The 25,102-nt window shown below is 47.5% G+C and overlaps 1 protein-coding gene across 2 annotated transcripts in view; it reads left to right on the top strand.

Moving 5' to 3' along the window:
• The window catches only part of LOC140396278 (peptidyl-prolyl cis-trans isomerase FKBP4-like), a 47,328-nt gene extending 25,066 nt beyond the window's left edge, over positions 1–22,262 (top strand). The window contains exons 8-10 of one of the 2 annotated variants that reach the window (XM_072484674.1): positions 7,335–7,520; positions 9,360–9,596; positions 11,184–22,262. In XM_072484674.1, the coding sequence (XP_072340775.1) occupies positions 7,335–7,520; positions 9,360–9,596; positions 11,184–11,336 (576 nt within the window). In that variant the 3' untranslated portion in view covers positions 11,337–22,262. Of the gene's footprint in view, positions 1–7,334; positions 7,521–9,359; positions 9,597–11,180 lie in introns of both variants that reach the window. The other variant, XM_072484673.1, reaches the window with a different exon arrangement.
• The last annotated feature ends 2,840 nt before the right edge of the window (positions 22,263–25,102 follow it).

Below are 25,102 nucleotides of genomic sequence, written 5' to 3'. Positions count from 1 at the left end.
GGGGGGGAATAGGGTGCGGAGTGCAGTGAGAATAAACAAGGTATTCAGGGACTTCTGTGGGGATCTGTACAGGTCTGAGCCCCCAGCGGGGGGAGGAGGGGATGTGACGATTCCTAGATCAGCTGAGGTTCCTGAGGGTTCAGGAGGAGCAGGTGGCTGGTTTGGGGGCGCCGATTGGGCTGGAGGAGCTGGTTAAAGGATTGGGGAGCATGCAGGCGGGGAAAGGCCCGGGGCCGGATGGGTTCCCGGTTGAATTTTACAGGAAATACGTGGACCTGCTGCTAGTAAGGACTTTTAATAAGGCGAGGGAGGAGGGGACCTTGCCCCCGACAATGTCCAGGGCGCTGATTTCCTTCATTTTGAAGCGGGACAAGGATCCATTTCAATGTGGGTCATATAGACCGATCTCACTCAATGTTGACGCGAAGGTGCTGGCTACGAGAATTGAGGACTGTGTCCCGGGGGTGATTCATGAGGACCAGGCGGGATTGTGAAGGGTAGGCAGCTAAATACTAATGTGCGGAGGCTCCTCAATATGATTATGATGGTGGAGGGAGAAGCAGAGGTAGTGGCAGCTATGGACGCGGAGAAGGCCTTCGACCGGGTGGAGTGGGAGTATCTTTGGGAAGTGTTGCGGAGGTTTGGGTCGGGGAGGGGTTCATCATCAGTTGGGTCAGGCTGCTATATAGAGCCCCTGAGGCGAATGTGGCTATGAACCGGCAGAGGTCGGAGTACTTTCGGCTGTACTGGGGGATGAGGCAGGGGTATCCCTATCCCCCTTGTTGTTTGCACTGGCAATTGAGCCGCTGGCCATGGCACTGAGGGAGTGCAGGATATGGAGGGGATTGGTTCGGGGGGGGAGAGGAACACTGGGTGTAGGTGTATGCCGATGACCTGTTGTATGTTGCGGATCCAGTGGAGGGGATGGCGGAGGTCATGCGGATCCTAAGGAAGTTTATGGACTTTTCGGGGTATAAACTCAACATGGGGAAGAGTGAGCTCTTTGTGGTGCACTCAGGGGACCAGGGAAGGGGGATAGACGAGCTGCCGCTGAAGAGGGCGGAAAGGAGCTTTCGGTACTTGGGGATCCAAGTAGCTAGGGGTTGGGGGGCCCTGCACAAGCTCAATTTGATGTGGTTGGTGGAGCAGATGGAGGAGGATTTTAAAAGATGGGATATGCTGCCACTCTCACTAGCGGGTAGGGTGCAGTCAATCAAAACGACGGTCCTTCCAAGGTTTCTCTTTCCCCCATACGGAGAATCCAGCCCCGTCTCCCACATGGAGAATCCAGCCCCGTATCTCCCACACGGAGAATCCCGCCTGTGTTCCAGTGCCTTCCCATTTTGATCCCCAAGGCCTTTTCCCGTAACAGCCTCCCCGAACAGGTGCTGGAATGTGGCGACTAGGGGCTTTTCACAGTAACTTCATTGAAGCCTACTTGTGACAATAAGCGATTTTCATTTCATTTTTCAAACGGGTAAGCAAGAGCATCATGGGATTTGTGTGAGCGAATAAGACCCCGAGGGTGAAGAGGGTGTTTCTGGAGCGTGGCAGGGACGGGGGGGCTGGCGCTGCCGAATCTATGTGGCTATTATTGGGCAGCTAATGTGGCGATGATCTGTAAGTGGGTAATGGAGGGAGAGGGGGCGGCGTGGAAGAGGCTAGAGATGGCGTCCTGTGTGGGCACGAGCCTGAGGGCGCTGGTGACGGCACTGCTGGCGCTCTCGCCGACAAGGTACACCACGAGTCCGGTGGGCGGCGACGTTGAAGATCTGGGGGCAGTGGAAATGACACAGGCGTGAGGTGGGAGCCTCGATGTGGTCCCCGATTCGGGAGAATCATCGGTTCGTCCCAGGAAGGATAGATGGGGGGTTTCGGAGCTGGCATCGGGCAGGGATTTGCGAGCCGAGGGGCGCTGGAGGAGAAGTTTGGGTAACCCCTGGGAAACGCTTTCAGGTACATGCAAGTGAGGGCGTTTGTGAGGCAGCAGGTGAGGGAATTCCCGCTGCTTCCGGCACGTAGGATTCCGGACAGGGTAATTTCGGTGATTTACCAGGAGCTGCAGGAACAGGAGGAGGCCTCGGTGGAGGAGTTGAAGGGCAAGTGGGAGGAGGAGCTTGGGGAGGAGATGGATGAGGGGCTGTGGGCTGATGTCCTGAGTAGAGTTAGTTCTTCCTTCTCTTGCACCATGCTCAGCCTAATACAGTTTAAAGTTACTCACAGAGCGCATATGACAGGGGTGAGGTTGAGTCGGATCTTTGGGGTGGAGGACAGATGTGGGAGGTGTTCGGGGAGCCCAGCAAATCGCGTCCATATGTTCTGGTCGTGCCCGGCGCTGGATGGGTTTTGGAGGGGTTTTGCGAGGACTATGTCCAAGGTGGTGAACGCCCGGGTCAAGCCGAGCTGGGGATTGGCATTATTTGGGGTATCGGATGAGCTGGGAGTGCAGGAGGCGAAAGAGGCCGGTATTCTGGCCTTTGCGACCCTGGTAGCCCGGCGGAGGATTTTGTTGTTGTGGAAAGATGTGAAGCCCCCTAGTGTGGCAGCTTGGATCAATGACATGGCCGGGTTCATCAAGCTGGAGAGGATAAAGTTTGCCTTGCGAGGGTCTGTGCAAGGGTTTTTCAGGTGGTGGCAACCGTTCCTGGACTATCTCGCGGAGCGTTAGGAGGAGGTCAGCAGCAGCAGCCCTAGGGTGTGGGGGAGGGAGGGGGGGGTTTCTTTTGGGATGGGGTTTGGGTTAAGGTGGGGGGGGGGGGTTTCCCTATTTGTGTTATGGGGGGTTATTGTATTTGGGGGAAATCCAATGTATAATTTCTGCTTGTTGTGTTTTTGTTTCTTTTTCTTCTTTGGGGTAGGGGTTTTGTTGAAAAATTTAAATAAATATATTTTCCAAAAAAAAAACACCTATCCTAATCCATTTTCCAGACCTTGGTCCGTAGCCTTGTTTCAAGTGCTCTAAGTGATTCTTAAAAGTCGTGAGGGGTTCCTGCCTCTGCTACCCTTTCAGGCAGTGAGTTCCAGATTCCCACTACTCTGCATGTGACGACGATTTCCTCAAAACCCCTCTAAATCTCCTGCCCATTGCCTTAAATTTATGCCCCCTGTTATTGACTCCTCCACGAAGTTGAAAAGTTTCTTCCGATCTATATTTCAAAATTTGTACACCCTTATCAGGCCCCCTCCGCCTTTCCTGCTCGAGGGAAAACAATCCCAGCCTAGGTAGCCTCTCTTCATTGCTGAAATGCTCCAACCCAGGCAACATCCTGGTGAATCTCCTGTACCCTTTTCTAGTGCATTCACACCTTTCCTATAGTGCGGCGACCATAACTACACACCATATTCTAGCTGTGGCCTAACTGCCGTTTCATACAGCTCCCTCATAAACTCCCTGGTCTTTTATAGTCTGTGCCCCAGCTAATAAATGCAAGTATCCTTTCTTAACCACTTTACCTACCTATTTACCCCCTTTGTGGGGGCCAGTACTGAACGTCGCCTGGCTGTGGTCTCCTCGGCGAGACGAGATCCAGCCCATTGTGGGCTGGATCCAGATCGCGACGTCTCAAGATCATGTTAGATTTCACTAGGCGCAACGGCTATCAGGAAGCCCGGCCGCAACGCAGCCAGTAGATTGCGCTGGGCAGCATGGTAGCATTGTGGATAGCACAATTGCTTCACAGCTCCAGGGTCCCAGGTTCGATTCCGGCTTGGGTCACTGTCTGTGCGGAGTCTGCACATCCTCCCCGTGTGTGCGTGGGTTTCCTCCGGATGCTCTGGTTTCCTCCCACAGTCCAAAGATGTGCAGGTTAGGTGGATTGGTCATGATAAATTGCCCTTGGTGTCCAAAATTGCCCTTAGTGTTGGGTGGGGTTACTGGGTTATGGGGATAGGTTGGAGGTGTTGACCTTGGGTAGGGTGCTCCTTCCAAGAGCCGGTGCAGAATCGATGGGCTGAATGGCCTCCTTCTGCACTGTTGATTCTATGATCTATGATATCATCCTGTAATCTAAAGCTTTCCTCCTCTCTATTTACCACACCGCCAATTCTATTAGCTTTCCAAATTACTTGTTGTATCTGCATACCAGCCTTTTGTGAATTGCTCAATAGGACACACGCATCCCTCTGAGCCCCACAATCTCTCATGTCTCAACTGTCCATCTGCTCCCACCCCCTTATCCATTAATTCCCGAGAGTCCAAAAATCTGTCTTCCTCAGCCTTTTAAATATATTCAACAATGAAGAATCCACAAACCTCAAGTAAGAATTCCTATGATTTGATTCAAGAAAGACCGGGAGAGAAAACAGGGAACTAGTGGTCTGGCATCAGATGGTGGCATCACAGCTCCAGGGTCCCAGGTTTGATTCCTGACTTGGGTCACTGTCTGTGCAGAGTCTACACGTTCTCCCCGTGTCTGCGTGGGTTTTCTCCGGGTGTTCCGGTTTCCTCCCACAGTTCAAAGATGTGCAGGTTAGGTGGATTGGCCCTGCTAAATTGCCCTTAGCATCCAAAAAGGTTAGAAGGGGTTACTGGGTTACGGGTGACAGTGTGGGTTTAAGTGGGGTGGTCATCCCAAGGATTGGTGCAGACTCGATGGGCCAAATGGCCTCCTTCTGCACTGTAAATTTCTATGTCAGGAAAATGCGAGAATATATCGTGTGAAGTTTTAACAATGCACTTAGTATGATCTGACAAAATCAACATTTACGAGAGAGTAAGCCTGTTTGACAAATTTGTGTCTTGTGTCTTCCGAAGTGAAGGCATTTCTCATTACAGTTTCTAAATAATCAGCTCCTTGTTCAGAGATTGTTTTCCTCCATGTTCTAGATTGCCCAGCTAGGGAAAATTATCTCTGTGGCAAGCCCCTTCAGAATCTTGTATGTTTCAATGCAATCATCTTTCATTCTTCTGAAATGCTCCAACCCAGGCAACCAATTTACTCAGCCTCTCATCGTAGGACAATCTTCATCCCAAGAACCAATCTAGTGAATCTTGCTGTACGGTCTCTAATGCAAGTGTATCCTTCCTTAAATATGGAGACCAAAACTATGCACTATATTCCAGGTGGGGTCTCACTAAAGCCCTGTACAATTGTAGCAAGGATTTCCTGCTTATTGTACTCCGTCCCCTTGCATTAAAAGGCCTATTTGCCACCTTGATTGTTTGTTGTAGTTGCATGCTGACTTCATGTGTTCCTTGTACAAGCATCCCCAACTCCCTCTCGACATCAACATAAGTTTCATGGCATTTAAAAAATATTCTGTTTTTCATTAAATTCACACTTTGCTAGATTATATGTGATCTGCCGCCATGTTGCCCACTCACTTGACCTATCTATATATCTTTTCAGCCTCTTTGTGTCCTCACAAGCTTGCATTCCCACCCAACTTTGCCGATGATACAAACTTAGATACATAATTTTCAGTTTCATCATCAAGTCATTAATATAAATTGTACATGCTGAACCCTCAATACTTGGCACTCCCATTAGGCACACCCTGCCAACTTGAAAATGCCCTGCTTACCCCTCCTGTTTACATCCTGTCAACCAATCCCCTACCCAGCTAACATATTACCGCCAAATTTATAATACCTTGTGAATGAATATTTTGTGTAGCCCTTTATCGAATGCAATTTGGAAATCTCAAGCATACTACATCTGCTGGATCCCATTTATCTATCCTATTAGTTACATCCTCAAAAAAAAATAAGAAATTTGTCAGGATTTCTCTCTTGTAAAATATGCTGATTTTTGCCAGATCATACTATGGTTTACTAAGTGCATTGTTAAAATTTTACACAATATATTCTCGCATTTTCCTGACATCAGATGTCAAGCCACAAGCCCCCTGTTTTCTCTCCCCGTCTTTCTTGAATAGTGGTGTTTTAACTTCCAATCTGTTGGGACCATTCTGGAATATCCTGGGAATGTTGGATATTCCGGTGCGTCCACTGTCCCCGTAACAACCGATTTTAAAACCCTTGGCTGTAGGCCATCAGGTTTGGGGTTTGTCAGATTGTAGCCCCTTGAGTTTCTCCAATACTTTTCCTTTGCTGGTATTAATTACCCGAAGTTAGCTCCTTGGTTGTCCTCTGTTTCTGGTTTATAATTTAAGTTTTCTACTGTGAAACTTGAACAGATATTTAATGTCTATGCCTCTGCTATTTCCCCAACACTCCCAGTCCTCTGACTTGATACCATTCTTTCCAATAATGTAAGACTTTATTTTTTTAATCTAATACAGGCTAAGCCAGGAATGGATCTTGCTGAGTTTTGTTTTATAATGAAATGAATTATTTCTTTAAATGTTTCGCACCATTTATTTATTGCCATACCTTTCAGTCTAAAATGCAGTCAACCTTAGCCACCCTTCCCATCGCACCTATGTAATTGATTTGTTTCAGATTCTTATTTACGCCTGGAGTGCGTCACTTTCAAACTTTATACCGAATTGAATGTGAGGATCTTTTACCATGAGTTTAGTAATTAATGCTGCCTAATTGAACAATACTAGATGAAACCGTTTCCAAGAAACTGTCCAAGTACTTTTTAAATTTGATTGGTGCGGTCCAGTGTTTTTCAAACTAATTTTCCCCCTCACCCGCTCTCTGCCCCTCTCGCCCACTCTTTTGTGTGGGGGGGGGGGGGGCACTATGGATTCTTCCTTCGGCCATCTCCACAGGTGAATCATGTATGTCTTGTATCCACCTGAAACTGCTAATTAGATGTCTTCTACACCTATTCTTTCCCAATACCAAATAAACCTTGAAACTGGGACTTCTGAATTTATAAATATGGACACAAGTACAATAGAAAAAACAATCTCATCTTACTTGTATTGACATTCGCCTCGAACATTATCCTATTCTTTTTCCATCTGCAATATCACATGTTGATACTTTGCTGAGTAATTTAATAGTGGTTAAGAATTGCATCTGGAAATTAATTTTAAAACATGTACCAAAATACTTAACTCGTACTGATTTTCAGCTAATCATAACATGTAGTTAGTTACCTGTCAGAATTGGCAAAGCCGTGATTAATAATATAATAATCGCTTATTGTCACAAGTAGGCTTCAGTGAAGTTACTGTGAAAAGCCCCTAGTTGCCACATTCTGGCGCCTGTTCGGGGAGGCCGGTACGGGAATTGAACCCGCGCTGCTGCCTTGTTCTGCATGACAAGCCAGCTGTTTAGCCCACTGTGCTAAACCAGCCCCTGATTGGAGCAGAGTGGGAAGCTGGTGGAATCTTACAGTTCTTGGTCACTAAAGAATTATTTTATTCTTCCTTCTTGTAACTGCATACTTCATGTAACTTATGGTTATTTTTACCAGGTGCGCAAATATAAGCAAGCCACTATCCACTACAAGAAAATTGTTTCTTGGCTGGAACATGAGAGTGGACTAAATGAAGAAAATCTAAAACAATCCAATGCATTGAGGCTAGCGGCCCATCTCAACCTTGCCATGTGCTACATCAAAATGGATGAGAATTTGCAAGCTGTAGAGAATTGTGAAAAGGTGAGGAACTTTTTTTATGTCTAATGTACAAATTAATTGTAAAGATGAATGGCACATGAGTTTTCTCAACAACTCGGTTAATGTATCACTTTTGATGCAGAACTGCTCCCAAATTTAGAAAGGCCGTGGATATAATCCATGATTCATGCTATGTAGGCTAAAGTCATAGAAAGACCACATTTGGCCTTCATGCCGCAGGCCTAGAGTATAAACCGAGTTCCTGCTCCTGGTTGCTAGTCAGTCGCACTTGCTAGAAAATGGCTGTTTGACTTTCAGGTGAGATGTACATAAGGCTTGTTTGCTTCTTGCAGTTACACTCAAATACATGTATGTTGGCTATTTGGCATAGTACTCGAGGGTGGCCATTGATACTATCAATTCACAGAAATTATTATACAATAACCCTACTATCTATATAATAAACCTATCACTACTGGCCAATACTTAGCTTTAGGAAGGGCCCACCAGGTCAGGGAAACGAATGGCTTATTGAATCTGATCTGGCCCGCGGGATTCAAAAGGCTGATACAGGTCGATGGCTAGGAGTCTTTATCGGATAGCGATCGCTGGATTCAAACTTACAGTTGCCGGTTGATGTTCTTGCGAAGGTCTCGAGCAGGCGAAGAAGGGAGAGAGAGAGCGATTTGAACTTGGTCCCTCACTTTATAGGGCCCAGGGGCTTCCCGCCTCTCGAGGCGGCCCTTGACCCTGAGTCCCAAGTGATTGGACTTGTTCCCAATCACTGGGTTCGATACATCCAATTGCGAGGCGATTCCCCGATCGGGGGGTGGTTGTTCACCTGCCTTTGTTTCGGCCACTGCAGGCGCCGACAGGTCTGGCCCGGCATTCAATTGCTAATATGTTGCAATTGTTCCCGGGGATAGCCGATTAAACTGCAGATGTGTGGGTTGATGGGCTGCTAATGGTCCTGAGTATAACTGCAGATGTCTGGGTTGATGGGCTGTTAATAGTCCGGAGTATCGATCTGGGCCGACTTCCCCAGAGCCGAATATGATATTCTGCCTGCAGCTGTCCGTTTGCGTCTTGTTACCTGCTTTTCCCATCAGCCTTTCCGGTTAGCCATTTTAAATCGGGTTTTGGCCAAATTAATCGGGAAGCAGCCATTTTACGTGGCTACATTATCCAAGTTTGCAATCACACTTTTATGTGAAAGCAGTGTAAATAGAAGCATAAACTTACAATGAGATAATGCTTGATTAAGTGAGAGGGCAAAACTGGCCAATGAATTTCAGTATAAGCTGGTGTGAGGTCACCCATTTTAGCCCGAAAAAGAAAGGTTGAGTCCTCGACCGTGAAAATAGCATTAATGGGTAGAAATGAATCAAAGACTAAATGAATGATAGGCTTTGTATCGAGAGGACTAGGATATAGTGGGGAGGGGGATAAAATCTGCTTCAGGTAAACAGAGCTCCGATTGAACCACACCTATAGTTCTGTGAGCCGTTCAGGCACCACAACGTGGAAATGTGGTCTATGTGGGAGTGCATGTAGATTTATCAGAACGATACCTTGACTCAAGTGTTAAATTACAAGGAGTCACTCTTTTAGAAGTAAAGTTAGAAAACACTTCTACAAGCAACGGATGGTAACAATGAAGCTTTCTCCTGCAAACCATTGTTGATGCCAGGTCAATACTTGGTTTTGAGATTGATCAAATTCTTGTTAACCAGACGTAGGGCAATGGTGGGTATATGGAGTTAGGTCATGGATCAGCATGAGTTCATTAATTGGTGTGGAGCAGGCTCGAGGGGATAACTGACCTGATGGGATAAGAGATGCTTCGAAAAGTAATGCTTTAAGCTTCTGCTTTTATTTCAGGCATTGGAGCTAGATGCAAACAATGAAAAGGCCCTTTTCCGAATGGGTGAGGCAAGACTCGCAATGAACGATTATGAACTAGCAAAAGAAAATTTCCAAAAGCTTGTGCAGCTTTACCCCAACAAGGCAGCCAAAGTCCAGATTGGAATCTGCCAGAAAAAAATAAGAGAGCAGTTGGATCTTGAGAAAAAGATCTATGCTAAAATGTTCCCCAAATTTGCAAATACCAGTGACCAGGTAAGTGTTGAGTTAACAGACATACTAACATTGCATAGGAACTGGAAATGGTGATTTAAATCAAGAAATCACCTCTTAATTGATCACATACTCCCCACTGTGTCCAAGAATGCATCTAAATGTCCTTCAAACAAATTTCCAGAATGCTGACAGCCTCATGGGCTTTTGCCGTGTTTTAATGTGGTATCACAGTTCAGATACAGCATTGTAGTTATTTCAAAGCTGTAAATTAATAACTGACTCTGGGGCCTCAACCTTGAAAGGAATTGTTCACCCGCCACTTCTTTCAAAATCTGAAACTTCCCTCATTTGCCAGTACTGCCCTGCACATAACATATCTGGGCTTTGCATCCTTATTTGCATTCACACAATTGACAAAACTATTGGCATTATCTTCTGGCCTCGTTACACTCAAGCAAAACGAGGCTGGTGAAAAGCGGGAGAGGCCAAAAATGAGAACCGCGCCAGCTGCCAAATAGTTTGCGATGCAACCGGCCCACTCCCATAGGCGAAATTGGGATTTTGCCGTAGCGAGTTGAGAAACCAATTATCACCACTTAAGCCCAATTTCCATACAATAACGGGAGCCACCCCTTATCCAACGGTCTCCTGTCATTCAGCGACATCCCCAGCAAGTGGTCACGCTGGTGCCGATTAGTAATCCTTTTGAAACACATGAACCTGGTGGAAGGGGTTCTGTGGGGAGTGAAGTAGCCATCTTTGCTCATAGGCCAAGAGCCCGGGGCGCTGAGCTTGCCGCCCAGGTGCTAGGTGGGGGGTGGAAGACCCACAGGTGGGTGGGGGGGATGAAAGATGGGAGTCCTGGAAGGGAGAAACCCAAAAGGGGTGTGGGAGAACATTTAAAAATCAATTGTGTATTTCAAATTTTATCTCAAACCCATGACCCTGAGATTAAGGGCGGGATTCTCTGGTTGCATCTGCCCAGCGACCAGAGAATCCCACCCGAGGTCAATGGACTTTTCCATTGTTTGTGTCGCGCCGTGGCGATCTTGCGGCGGGCAGGGCGGAGGAATCCAGCCCTAAGTGTCCTGTTATCCATGAATTTAGCTAACTGCCGTGTGGGAAGCCTTTGCACTCCTCCTTTCTGACCTGGTCACCGATTTTATAAAGTCCTCTGCACGCCACAAATCAACTGTTTGCTATTTAGACATCTTGTGTATCAATTCGGTGCTTGGAAAGTGATGAAAGTAATTGGTTTTCTTTCTCCCTCATTATCAAATCTGAAACTCTGAACCAAAATGGCATGCTTTTGACTGCTCCATAAATTTCAGAACTAATATGATAGTGTAGTTATATATGCTATTAAGGTGGGGAGACTAATTTTCAACCCGAATACCATATAAATTAGAGGGGAGGGAAATTGTTACAACCTGGCAGTTAATATTCTATTTACATGTTGCAGTGTTAAACTGACTGGGGGCCAAAACCATAATTTTGGTGGGAGAAACCAACAGTCACAATGTGGGTCAAGTGCACTTGCAACTGTTCCTGGTGCCTGACTGGTTAGGATTGTCAGTTACAGCAAACATTTTTTTCTAAAATAATTTTATAACTATATTTTAGCAGAAAGTGGTTCTCAAAACAAAATCTGAAAAGGAAGCTGCTGTGGTGATAACAGAGGAAGAAGAGAATAAGGAGAACCTAGATGAAGGTGGCAAAGGAGAGCCCATGGAAATGGAAACCACTCACAAATCTCAGGAATTGGATGCTACAGCATGAGTGATGTGGAGTTTCAAGCTGCATTACTTGTTTGATTTATTTTTTAAATATTTGTTATAGTACAGTATCTTGTGTGTATTACTGATGCACCAGTAAAGAGTTTTACTTACTTACTCACCTGAGTCACAAGCTATTTAAAAAAAAAAAAAAAATGACCAGACATGCTGGAATTGATGAGTTTCTAAGTCACACTGGATTGGCGGCAATCGGTTTAGTTTTCATGTCCTGTCTATGGCAATGCTGTGACATTGGTGGATGAAAAATGAAATGAGCCCACTCGTGATAACATGTAGAAATAGAAACTGGAATCAGAAATTGGTAGCTCAGAATCAAACTTGAAAAGCAATTGCTTTATTTTTTAATTCCATACAGCGGAATGTATTCCTCCTCCTGCATCCTTCCACTGGTGGTGTCATTTCCTCCCTCTTACCCCAACACAAACACGTTGCTTTTTTTAATGAATGGTCTACTGTGATTTTCTGCTTAGAGGATGTACCTGAGATTTGACAGACCAGTGTGACGTGTTCCTGGAACTTGGATGAAGATATGTTGTTGGTGCTGTTACTGCTGTGCTACTGAGATGCCATTTTTTTAAGCTAAGAACTTTGTTTTGATGTTTGTAACTTGTATGTATAAGTATCATCAGGTAATGCAGCTTTATTAGACTTTGAGTATTTAACAGAATGGCACCTTTTCAGTTTAACTTTTTTTTAATGTTTATTCAGAATTTTGCAACAAAAATGTTCAACCATTCAACCCCCCCCCCCCCCCCCGTAACAAAAAAGAAAAGTAACAGAACAAGCCATAAACATATCAATCCAACACAATACAGAACTTGTACAATGGGTTCCTCCCGCACATATTGACTTTCCCATATGCTTATGTTTTTCCTTTCTCAAGTGCCCCTAGGAAAAAACCCTTTCCCTGCCCACCCTTATCCCCCCTTCCCTCCCTGGGTTGCTGCTGCTGCTGACCGACCTCCATCTAATGCTCCGCGAGATAGTCTAGGAACGGTTGCCACCGCCTGAAGAACCCTTGCACAGGCCCTCTCAAGGCAAACTTTATCCTCTCCAGCTTAATAAACCCTGCCATGTCATTTATCCAGGCTTCCACACTGGGGGGCTTCGCGTCTTTCCACAATAGCAAGATCCTCTGCCGGGCTACCAGGGATTCAAAGGCCAGGATACCGGCCTCTTTCGCCTCCTGCACTCCCGGCTTGTCCGTCACTCTAAATAGTGCTAGCCCCCAACTTGGCTTGACCTGGACTTTCGCCACCTTAGACATAGTCCTCGCAACACCCCTCCAGAACCCATCCAGTGCCGGGCACGACCAGAACATATGGGTGTGATTCGCCGGGCTTCCTGAGCACCTCCCACATTTGTCCTCCACCCCAAAAAAACCTACTCAGCCTCGCCCCTGTCATATGCACTCTGTGAATAACCTTAAACTGTATCAGGCTGAGCCTGGCACACGAAGAGGAATTGACTCTACTTAGGTCATCAGCCCACAGACCCTCTTCAATCTCCTCCCCCAACTCCTCCCATTTGCCCTTCAGCTCCTCTACCAAAGCCGCCTCCTCTTCTTTCATCTCCTGATATATCGCCGACACCTTGCCCTCTCCGACCCATACACCCGAAATCACCCTGTCCTGAATCCCCTGTGCCGGGAGCAACGGGAATTCCCTCACCTGTTGCCTCACAAACTCCCTCACTTGCATGTACCTGAAAGCGTTTCCCGGGGGGAGCCCAAACTTCTCCAGCGCCCCTAGGCTCGCAAACGTCCCATCGATGAACAGGTCCCCCATTCTTCTAATCCCTGCCTGGTGCCAGCTCTGAAAACCCCCGTCCATCCTTCCTGGGACAAACTGATGGTTATCTCTGATCGGGGACCACACGTTGCCGCCACCACCGGACTCGTGGTGTACCTTGTCGGCAAGAGCGGCAGCGGTGCCGTCACCAGCACCCCCGGCTCGTTCCTTTGCAGGACGCCATCTCCAACCTCTTCCATGCCGCCCCCTCTCCCTCCATCACCCACTTACGGATCATCGCCACGTTGGCTGCCCAATAGTAGCCACCCAGATTCGGCAACGCCAGCCCTCCTCTGTCCCTACTACGCGCCAGAAACTGCCTCCTTACCCTCGGGTCTTGTTTGCCCACACAAAACCTATGATGCTCCTGCCTACCCTCTTAAAAAAGGCCTTGGTGATCATAATAGGAAGGCACTGGAACACAAAAAGAAACCTTGGGAGGACCATGATTTTAATCGACTGTATCCTGCCCGCTAGCGAGAGTGGCAACATATCCCATCGTTTGAAGTCCTCCATCTGCTCCACCAGCCGCTTCAAATTAAGTTTATGCAGGGCCCCCCAACTCCTAGCTACTTGGATCCCCAAGTACCGAAAGCTCCTTTCCGCCCCCCTCAACGGTAGGTCGTCTATCCCTCTTCCCTGGTCCCCTGGATGCACCACGAAGAGCTCACTTTTCCCTACATTGAGCTTATAGCCCGAGAAGTCCCCAAACTCGCTTAGGATCTGCATGACCTCCACCATCCCCTCCACTGGATCCGCCACATACAACAACAGGTCGTCTGCATACAGCGACACTCTATGCTCCTCGGACCCCCCCCCCCCCCCCTCCTCCATTTCCTGGACTCCCTTTAATGCCATGGCCAAAGGTTCAATTGCTAATGCAAACGACAGGGGGCACCCCTTTTATAGGAGCTTAACCCAACTGATAAACCCCTCCCCAAACCTCCACAACACTTCCCAGAGATACTCCCACTCCACTCGGTCAAAGGCCTTCTCCGCGTCCATAGCTGCCACTATCTCCGCCTCACCCTCCACCGATGGCATCATAATCACGTTTAGGAGCATCCGCACATTGGTGTTTAGCTGCCTGCCCTTTACAAATCCTGTCTGGTCCTCGTGAATCACCCCCGGGACATAGTCCTCAATCCGCGTAGCCAGCACTTTTGTCAGCAACTTAGCGTCCACATTAAGGAGCGAAATCGGCCTATACGACCCACATTGCAGTGGGTCCTTGTCCTGCTTCAGGATCAAAGAAATCAAGTAGTCCCTCTTCAGGGAAATCACCCCCCCTCCTCCTCCCCAGCAATCGGTGGGCGCTCTTTCCCCCCCCCCCCCCCCGTCCTTCCCTAACGCGGGAAAAAGCCCGCGCTTTCCTGAGCCTGCCCCGCCCCCTCTGGCGCAGCTCCTGTTGCGGCCTTATCCCAATTTCCCCCATCCCTGGGCCTCCCCTCCTGACAGCACTGGCGCCCACATTCCCCACAGTCTCCCCATCAGATCTCTTTCCCCCATCCCCATCCATCGCCCCACCCCTGGAACATTCCCTACGCATAGTTAAAACCCCGTATACAACTGACATCCCCCCACAACCACAGACCTTCAGTTTGAGTCCAACTTTTCAGTTTGTATAAAGGTCCAAGCCTCTTCAGGTGTTTCAAAGTAGTGGTGTTGATCCTGAAATGTGACCCACAATCGTGCTGGCTGCAGCATTCCGAATCTCACCCCCTTCCTATGCAGCACCGCCTTGGCCCGATTAAAACCAGCTCTCTTCTTTGCCACCTCTGTACTCCAGTCCTGATAGATTCGGATCACCACATTCTCCCACCTGCTGCTCTGCTCCTTCTTGACCCATCTCAGGACACACTCTCTGTCCACGAAACAATGAAACCTCACCACTACCGCCCTTGGCGGCTCGTTGGCCTTGGGTACCCTCGCCAGAACCCGATGAGCCCCATCTAGCTCCAGGGGATTCGGAGAGGCCTCCGCACCCATCAGCGAATTGAGCATCGTGCTCACATATGCCCCGGCATCGGCCCCCTCCACCCCTTCAGGGAGACCCAGAATCCGAAGATTCTTCCTCCTCGACCTGTTCTCCAGGTCCTCAAATCTTTCGGCCCACCTCTTGCGCAGCACCTCGGGCACCTCCATCTTCACCGCCAGGCCCAAGATCTCGTCCTTGTTCTCAGTGGCTTTTCCCGGATCTCTGCCCCTTGGGCCTTTTGGGTCTCCTTCAGCCCCTCGATCGCCGTCAGCAATGGTGCCAGCACCTCTTTCTTACGCTCCATGCAGCGCCTGAAAAACCCCTGCTGCTCGACCTCCGCCATCTTGTTTTTTCTCCCTTGTTTCTTTCTTTTTTTTTTAAATATGTTTTTATTGAAATTTTTTCGAACAAAATTTTTTCCCCTTACAGAACAAACATAACAGTAAAGAAAGTTTAACAATAAACAAATGGCTAATCAACATAGTCATTTAACATAAACTAAAACTTCCACCCACCTCCCCCCTGGGTTGCTGCTGCTGGTCATCTGTCTTCCCTCTAATGTTCCTCTAGGTAGTCGAGGAATGGCTGCCACCGCCTGGTGAACCCTTGAGCCGATCCTCTCAGGGCAAACTTTATCCGCTCCAGTTTTATGAATCCCGCCATATCGTTTACCCAGGCCTCCAGTCCGGGGGGTTTCGCCTCCTTCCACATGAGTAGAATCCTGCGCCGGGCTACTAGGGACGCAAAGGCCACAACGTCGGCCTCTTTCGCCTCCTGCACTCCCGGCTCATCCGCAACTCCAAATAGAGCTAGCCCCCAGCCTGGTTTGACCTGGGCCTTCACCACCTTAGAAATCACTCCCGTCACTCCCTTCCAATACCCCTCCAGTGCCGGGCACGACCAAAACATACGTGCGTGGTTTGCCGGGCTTCCGCCGCACCTCCCACACTTGTCCTCCACTCCAAAGAACCTGCTCAGTCTTGCTCCCGTTATGTGTGCTCTATGTAGCACCTTGAATTGAATCAGGCTAAGCCTGGCGCATGAGAAAGAGGAATTTACCCTGCTTAGGGCATCAGCCCACATACCTTCCTCTATCTCCTCCCCTAGCTCTTCTTCCCACTTTCCTTTTAATTCGCCCACCAACTCCTCCCCCTCTTCCCTCATCTCTCGGTATATCTCTGACACCTTGCCCTCGCCGACCCACACCCCCGAAAGCACTCTGTCCTGAATCCCCTGTACCGGGAGCAGCGGAAATTCCCTCACCTGTTGTCTAGTGAACGCCCTCACCTGCATATATCTAAGGAAGTTTCCCCGGGGCAACTTATACTTTTCCTCCAATGCTCCCAAGCACGCAAACGTCCCATCTATAAATAAATCTCCCACCCTCTTAATTCCCAACTGGTGCCAGCTCTGAAATCCTCCATCCATTCGTCCTGGGGCAAACCTATGGTTGTTCCTGATTGGGGACCCCACCAGGGCTCCCCGCACACCTCTCTGTCGCCTCCATTGTCCCCAGATATTCAATGTTGCCGCCACCACCGGGTTCGTGGTACACTTTTTTGGTGAGAACGGTAGCGGCGCCGTCACCAGCGCCTCTAAGCTCGTCCCTTTACAGGACTTTCTCTCCAGTCTTTTCCACGCCGCTCCCTCTCCCCCCCATCATCCATTTACAGATCATCGCCACATTGGCGGCCCAATAGTAGTCGCCCAAATTTGGTAGCGCCAATCCTCCTCTGTCCCTGCTACGTTGTAGGAACCCCCTCCTTACCCTCGGGAGTTTACCTGCCCACGCGAATCTCGTGATGCTCCTGTCTATTTTTTTGAAAAAGGTCTTCGTGATTAGTATAGGGAGACATTGAAATACAAATAAGAACCTCGGGAGGACCATCATCTTGCCTGCACTCTGCCCGCCAACGACAGAGGCTGCATGTCCCACCTCTTGAAGTCCTCCTCCATTTGTTCTACCAATCGTGTCAGATTAAGTCTGTGCAAGGTTCCCCAGCTCCTAGCGATCTGAATCCCCAAGTATCGGAAGTTTCTTTCCACTTTCCTTAGCGGTAAGCCTTCTATCTCTCTACTCTGGTCCCCTGGGTGTATCACAAATAGTTCACTCTTCCCCATGTTAAGCCTATATTCCGAGAAATCTCCGAACTCCCTCAACATCCGCATAACCTCTATCATCCCCCCCCCGCTGGGTCCGACACATACAACAGTAGGTCAGCCGCGTATAGCGAGACTCTGTGTTCTTCTCCCCCTCTAATCACCCCTCTCCATTTCCTGGAGTCTCTCAACGCCATGGCCAAAGGTTCAATTGCCAACGCGAGCAACAGTTGAGACAGCGGGCATCCCTGTCTTGTTCACCTATATAATCGGAAATACTCCGATCTTTGCCGACCCGTGACTACACTTGCCGTTGGGGCCCCATAAAGAAGTTTGACTCAGCTAATAAACCCATTCCCGAACCCAAACCTCCTTAACACCTCCCATAAATACTCCCACTCCACCCTATCAAATGCCTTCTCTGCATCCATTGCCGCCACTATCTCTGCCTCCCCCTCCACTGGGGGCATCATTATCACCCCTAATAGTCGTCGCACGTTAACATTCAGTTGTCTCCCTTTTACGAACCCTGTCTGGTCTTCGTGCACCACCCCCGGGACACAGTCCTCTATCCTCGATGCCAGTACCTTTGCCCGCAACTTGGCGTCCACATTCAATAATGAAATAAGTCTATAGGACCCGCACTGCAACGGATCTTTATCCCTCTTCAAAATTACCGATATCGTCGCCTCCGACATTGTCGGGGGTAAAGTCCCTCCTTCCCTGGCCTCATTGAACGTCCTCACCAACAACGGGGCCAACAAGTCCACATATTTTCTATAAAATTCCACCAGGAACCCGTCTGGTCCCAGAGCCTTCCCTGCTTGCATGTTCCCCAGCCCCTTAATAACCTCGTCCACCCCAATCGGTGCCCCCAGGCCTTCCACCTCCTGCTCCTCCACCCTCGGGAACCTCAATTGATCCAGGAACTGTCGCATCCCCTCCTCTCCCTCTGGGGGTTGGGACCTATACAGTCCCTCATAAAAGGTCTTGAACACCTCATTTATCTTCCCTGCTCTTCGCACCGTGGCTCCCTTTTCGTCTCTAATTCCCCCTATCTCCCTCGCCGCTGTCCTCTTTCGCAACTGATGAGCCAGCAGGCGACTAGCCTTTTCCCCATATTCATACCTCCTCCCCTGTGCCTTCCTCCACAGCACCTCCGCCTTTCTGGTGGTCAGGAGGTCAAACTCCGTCTGGAATCGTCTCCTCTCCCTGTACAGTCCCTCCTCCGGGGTCTCTGCAAATTCCCTATCCACCCTTAAAATCTCCCCCAGTAATCTTTCCCTTTCCTTGGCCTCTGTTTTCCCTTTGTGGGCCCCAATGGAGATCAGCTCTCCTCTGACCACCGCTTTTAGTGCTTCCCATACCACTCCCACACGGACCTCCCCGTCGTCATTGACCTCCAGGTATCTCTCAATACACCCCCGCACTCTTCCACACACTCCCTCGTCTGCCATCAATCCCACATCTAATCGCCAGAGTGCTCTCTGTTCCCTTTCCTCTCCTAGTTCCAGGTCCACCCAGTGTGGGGCATGGTCCGAGACCGCTATGGCTGAATACTCAGCTTCTTCCATCCTTGAGATCAACGACCTTCCCAAAACAAAAAAATCTATCCGGGAGTACACTTTATGGACATGGGAGAAGGAGATCTCGCACATATTGATGTGCCCACTCCACCTCCAAGGAGCCCGCAGAGGCCTCAGCACCCATCAATGAGCTTAGCATCGTACTTACATAAGCTCCACAGTCCGCTCCTTCCACTCCCTCAGGGAGACCCAGTATCCGAAGGTTCTTCCTTCGCGCTCTGTTTTCTAGGGCCTCGATCCTTTCAATACACTTTTTATGGAGTGCCTCGTGCGTCTGTGTTTTGACCGCCAGGCCCAGGATCTCGTCCTCATTATCCGTCACCTTCTGCTCCACCACGCGGAGCTCTGTCTCCTGGGTCCTTTGTGCCTCCTTGAGCCCCTCAATTGCCTGTAGCATTGGGGTCAGCACCTCCCTCTTTAGTAGCTCCACACACCGTCTCAAAAATTCGTCTTGCTCGGGGCCCCCATGTCGCCTGAGCTTTCTCCGCCGCTATCTTGTGTCTTCTCCCTTTCGTCGACGATTCCTCGCGCTGCAGCCGCCGCCGCCGATATTTTCCTCCATTGTTGGGGGGGGGCTCCCTACTCACTCACCCCACACCGGGTTGCGTCGCCCAAAAATTTCCCGTTGGGGCTCTTAAAAGAGCCCGAAGGTCCGTCTGAGCTGGAGACGCCGAAACGTGCGGCTAGCAAGGCATCGCCGCAACCGGAAGTCCCTCCCTCGTTTCTTTCGCTGCTCCAAAGCCGCTTTCATTACCGCTCCACTTCTGGTCTACTCCATATACTATGGAAGGGGGACCTTGCTCTCACCTTCCCACGCGGGAAGTCGTCGAAAAATTTCCGCTGGAGAGCCCAAAGGTCCGTTCTAGCGGGAGCCGCCGAAATGTGCGGCTTCGGAAGTCTCGTTTTTACATATTGATGATTGTTACTTGTTCTTCATCAAAATGGCAAATGTGGGAAGAGACTGTCTTGTATTACATAAAATTTGCAGCATAGAAAGACTATTCAGTCCAATTGGTCAATGCCACTCTTTATTTTTCACATGAGCAACCTTCCCCAACACCCCCTTCCTCAAAGCCTGTTGGTATCTGTTAATTTCTCTTTTCTAGCTTCCCCCTAAATGCAGCTACTCCGTGTCGAACTAACCATCTATTGAATTTATTAGTTGCTATCTTTAATATATGTAATACAAAAGTTTTGTTTTTTAATAAATTTAGAGTACTCGATTCATTTTTTCCAATTAATGTGCAATTTAGCGTGGCCAATCCACCTAGCCTGCACATCTTTAGGTTGTGGGGACAAACCCCACGCAAACATAGGGAGAATGTGCAAACTCCACACAGACAGTGACCCAGAGCCAGGATCCAAACTGGGACCTCGGCGCTGTGAGGCAGCAGGGCTAACCCACCACCGTGCTGCCCTTGCAATACAAAATTTTGGATTACCCATAAGTAGAAAAATGCTCTGGGTCCACCATTTGGAACACTTCATTTTAATAAGTTCTATTACATGTTCTTTACCTTTTCTAGAAGAGAAATCCCCCATTTGTGTACCTTTCCTTTTTTTTAAACATACCACTCTCTGATTCTTGTAAATCTTTCTCTTGCATCTTCTGCAGTGCTTCCATATGCGTTCCAGGCATATTTGGTTCAGCAAGTTTTTATCCGCCCAAATTTCCCCATAATGTAACGAGGAAAGAGATCTACCATACATCATTACAGAATTCACAACAAGGAATGGCTTTAGTAGAATTTAAATCGAGGCATGCTCACCAGTTAGATACAGCCTTGTGCGGTGCCCCTCATGACTATAAATGCCTTAATCAATAACCATTCCCAACTTTTTTTGCACTTCAAGCCATCTTTGGTTAATCCATTTTCAGTTTACCCCCCTGCACGGGTGACATGGCATGGAACGGGAATACCTTCCCCGATCTAGTAGCAGTTTTGTGCTGGGGTGGGCAAGGCCTCAGATGGGGAATTGTCCCGTAGCCACTTAAGGGCCTTTTCATGCCCAGCCTTAATATTTAGGCTGGTGGAAGGATGTCAGTTTTGGGGGGGGGGGGTGGGCGGAGATGAAGTGTTCAATCTTGGGCATGATGTGAGGCAGATGGGGGCTCCTTCAAAACTTCAAAAGCCCACTTCTGACCTGGGGCGCTCTCCTCAACAAGGCTAGGTGCCCTCCCCACCAATGCCACTTGCCTGTCATCTGGGACTTAATGCCAGGTAGATCATTAGTGTCTCATCCTGCCACTGAAGCACTGCCTGGAGAGCTACCAACCAACCAGATTGGTTGAGCTCCAAGATATACATTCCTCCTGGGTAGAGCAGAAGTCCCATTTTATGTCAGTCAATGTTCATTTGAGTGTAATTTGGCATTGGCTGCTGGGGTTAGCAATGATGTGAGCTTCTCTCAACCCTCTTCCCACCACCACCACCTTGATAATTCAGGCCATGAGATTTTTTGGTTTTAATTTTTTCTTGGCAAGTCGTAGCACCATGCGGTGTTGCCTATCCCTGAGGAATCTACATGGGCTGAGTAATTTTGCTTATAGCGGCCGATATAATCAAATCTCTCCTCCTCCACCCCAAAACTCCTCATTACTAACCAGATTTGCACAACTCATTTGACTTATCTCCAAGACTTGACATTACAGCACATAGTATTTCCCCTAGTACACCAAAAATGCACATTATCATTATGTACAACCCATGGAAAATCAGTATTCTGTTGCCTTCTGATTTCTTTTGTGACATCCTTGGATCTTAATTTTTACTTATTTATAACTGTCCAGATGGTTCTATCTAATTCAGAGCTAGTGCTCTCAACCACCTGAATTGATTTCCATAAATTGCCAATCCAATATTAGGTTGTACAATTATTTAATAAAACTTTAATCTGGTTTAATGTCAACAGCATTTAAGAGCAAAATTACGTAATGAGTAAAAGTGAATTGCCTACGTTGCACAGGTTAAAATTACCTCCAATAATTTTAAAACTTCTTAGTGAGATTTTATTTCTGCCATTAAAATTTAATTGATTTCTTTGGCATTTTCTGTTCAAAATCAAACCTAATGAACCTGACTTTATTAAAAATGCACAAAGCAATGTAAATTACATCCTGTGTATTTTACATTTCACAAATGTTCAATAACTTATTCCAGCCTTTGACTTGCTACTAAATTGCATAACTGCTTTGCATCAGGGGACACTTTACTGCGCCATATTCAAAGTCTGCAGAAAGGAGCTGCAGTTCCAGTTCTATGCAATACAGTAACATATATCTTAAGTACTTGACCTTCTGGTGGAAAAAATATTGTGTACAATTTGTATCCAGTACTTTATTTTCCAGCTTGGTTTACAACCAAAAGGTGATTGTATGTAAATACTTTTTGTTTTGTTTGAGGGCAGCATAGGAGTAAAACCGATAATAAAAATTAAGGAACTTGTACATTGAACACGTGTTGCATGAAGTATTTTGTGTATTTTATCTATTTGAATGTGTTTGTAATTGAAATGTAATTTTGAGGCTCCAAGGCTCCACATACTAAAGGAACTCTTGCCCTAAACTTTGGCAACAGGTTATCTTGGGTGGATCCGGTCATAGATTATAGGTTGAGAGGTGGTAGATTTAAAACCGATAAAGGAAAACTACTCGCAGAGGGTGGTGAATGTGTAGAATTCACTACTCTATAGTATGGCGGAGTCTGAATCATTAAATGATTTCAAGAAGGAGATTCCTGGTTCTTTTTAAAAACAGGTTAAGGGATATGGGGGAGCAGGCAGGGTGGTGGATTTGAGACCAGGAAGAGATCAGCCGTGACCTGATTGAATAGCGGAGCGGGCTCGGCTGAATTCCCTACTGCTTCTAATACCTATGTACTTATATTCATCGCTGCAGAATTCTTTCTCTGGCAGTCCACAGCACATTGCTGATTTTTGCTACGTTAATTGAATAATTAGATGTGCAACAGACTATTTATTGCTCCCTATTTTTTTTTTTGTTGGGAAATCTCAGGAAGTCTGGCAGCATCTGTGGAGAAAATAGAGCTGACGTTTCGAGTCCATATGACTTTTTTTCAGAATACAGATGCTGCCAAATCTGTTTTTGTTAAACATTTTATTGAGGCATTTATAATTTTGCCAATTTTAAACATCAGGTTTCAACAAGAACAAAATAATATAACTAACCCTCCCTCTCTCTTCCAACCCCCCCCCCCCCCCCCCGACCGCCTAATTATTCTCGAAGAAGTCGATGAACAACTGCTACCTCCGGGTAAACCTCTGCAGACATCCCCAATTTTTTCGAGTCTGGGAAACCCCGCCATGTCGCTAACCCATGCCCCTGACTTCAGGGGTCTGAGTCCCTCCATCCTCGTAGGATCCATCTCCGGGCCACCAGGGAGGCAAAGGCCAGGACATTTACCTCTCTGACATGACATCAGCAAACCCCTGCCAGAATTCCCTCCGCCTCGGACATGCCCAAAACATAGGGACGTGGTTCGCAGGACGCCTGCACAGCTCCCACACATCTCCACCCCCTCAAAGAACCTGCTCATCCAGGCCACTGTCATGTGAGCCCTGTGGTCCACCTTAAATTATATCAGGCTAAGCCTGGCACACGACGAGGATACATTGACTTGCCTCAGGGCCTCCTCCCATAGTCCAGCCTCCAACTCCCCACCCAGCTCTTCCCACTATCTCTTCACCTCCCCTATCGGCACTCCCTCCCACTCCATCAGTTCCTTGTCGATCTCTGAGACCGCCCCCTCTCCTACTCCTGTTCTCAACACCACCTTATCCTGTAGCCCCAGGTGCGGGAAGGTCAAAACCTGCCTCCACAAAATCCCTCACTTGAAGATACTGGAAGCTACCACTTTTTATATTTCAAACTGCTTAGCTTTTGTGTGTGCATATGAAGATGATCACCTGGCAAGGTGGTGCTTCATGGAATATCCGGGTGTGACGGCAGTGATACCCGTTGGCTGGATTTTCCTTGGAGGTAGCACCATTGGGGTGGAGCAGGACCTTTGCCAACAATTTAATGAATGGCAGTGGTCTAGATTTTTTTCCTTAGGTCAGTGTGTGCACACCGAGATATTCACCACTATTGCTTAGGAAAAGGCAATGGCACTCTAGTAGCACTTCTGCTCACCATTCCCAAGATCATCTGCAGACCTGGAAGTTGTGTCTTCCTGGGTCCCATCTCTTGTGATTTATATGCAAATAGCGATGGTAAGCAGCCCTTCCCTATTGGGGTGTGAAGTGGAAAATAGGAATGTTGCTACGGGAGGAATGTGGCAGGAGGTGACCTTGCCTAACTTCCTATTCTGTCTGCATTTGGGTATTTAGCAAACAAAAATCCAGCCCCATACCTTCAAATTAGAGCAATTGCTCCTCGTGGTATGGTGACTGCTAATAGTAATGTTTTGTTTACCGTAACCTTATTTTAAAAGATTCCAGTTGTGAATAATTTTTCCAGCTGTTTTACCAACTTACACTAACATCATAGTTTCTGACTGCAATGGTTTCAGCAAATGGAATGGAGTTCCTGGCAAACCCCTTTCATAAATTAAGCATTTAAAGTGATATGTAAATCCCAATCTTGTTTTACTATGCTGAACGGTTGCTAAACAGCCAAAATTTAAACAAGACAATCATTTCACCCAGAGGACCATAGAAACTTTAGCATCGAACATTTTGGCCAATCCTGCCATTGATGGCTTTGAATTTAAAACCATCTGCTCTAATCTGTGGTTTCCTTTTAATGTTTTCCCCTTTCGTGAGTTAAATGTCTGAGAGCTCATCACTACATTACTATTCATTGCGCTGAAACTGCTCTGTATTTTCAAGTGGTTAAATTTACTTGAAGTATATTGTGGGTTAATGGTGGATAATTGCTTATCATCATCAAAAATGACATTCTGCTAATTCATTGGAGACATGAGATTTTCATCTTGCAGTCTGCACATAAAACTAGCATTACAGATTGGCCAATGAATGTGAATCTTGTTTCTATAAAATAGCCACTTGAGATGTTTTTATGCTCAGGTGACGAGTTGAAAATCTGCCTCCTAAATAATCCTTCACTGAAATTGTTGAGTGGACTTTCACACACATGGGGAAAAATGTTTGCTAATTCCAGGGACCCTAAATGCCCTTGCTTTTGGATGAGACAAAAACAAAATGATAGGCTGCGGGCTCTGGCACAGTAAAGTGAATAATTTGCTCCTTTGGTACTCTGTGGCTGTTTGCTTCTGTCAGCTACTGGACATGTCCAGGTGACAGGAAACCATTA

This window comes from Scyliorhinus torazame, chromosome 19, assembly GCF_047496885.1.
Source record: "Scyliorhinus torazame isolate Kashiwa2021f chromosome 19, sScyTor2.1, whole genome shotgun sequence".
Taxonomy (NCBI): domain Eukaryota; kingdom Metazoa; phylum Chordata; class Chondrichthyes; order Carcharhiniformes; family Scyliorhinidae; genus Scyliorhinus; species Scyliorhinus torazame.
This window is presented reverse-complemented; position numbering and strand designations above follow the sequence as displayed.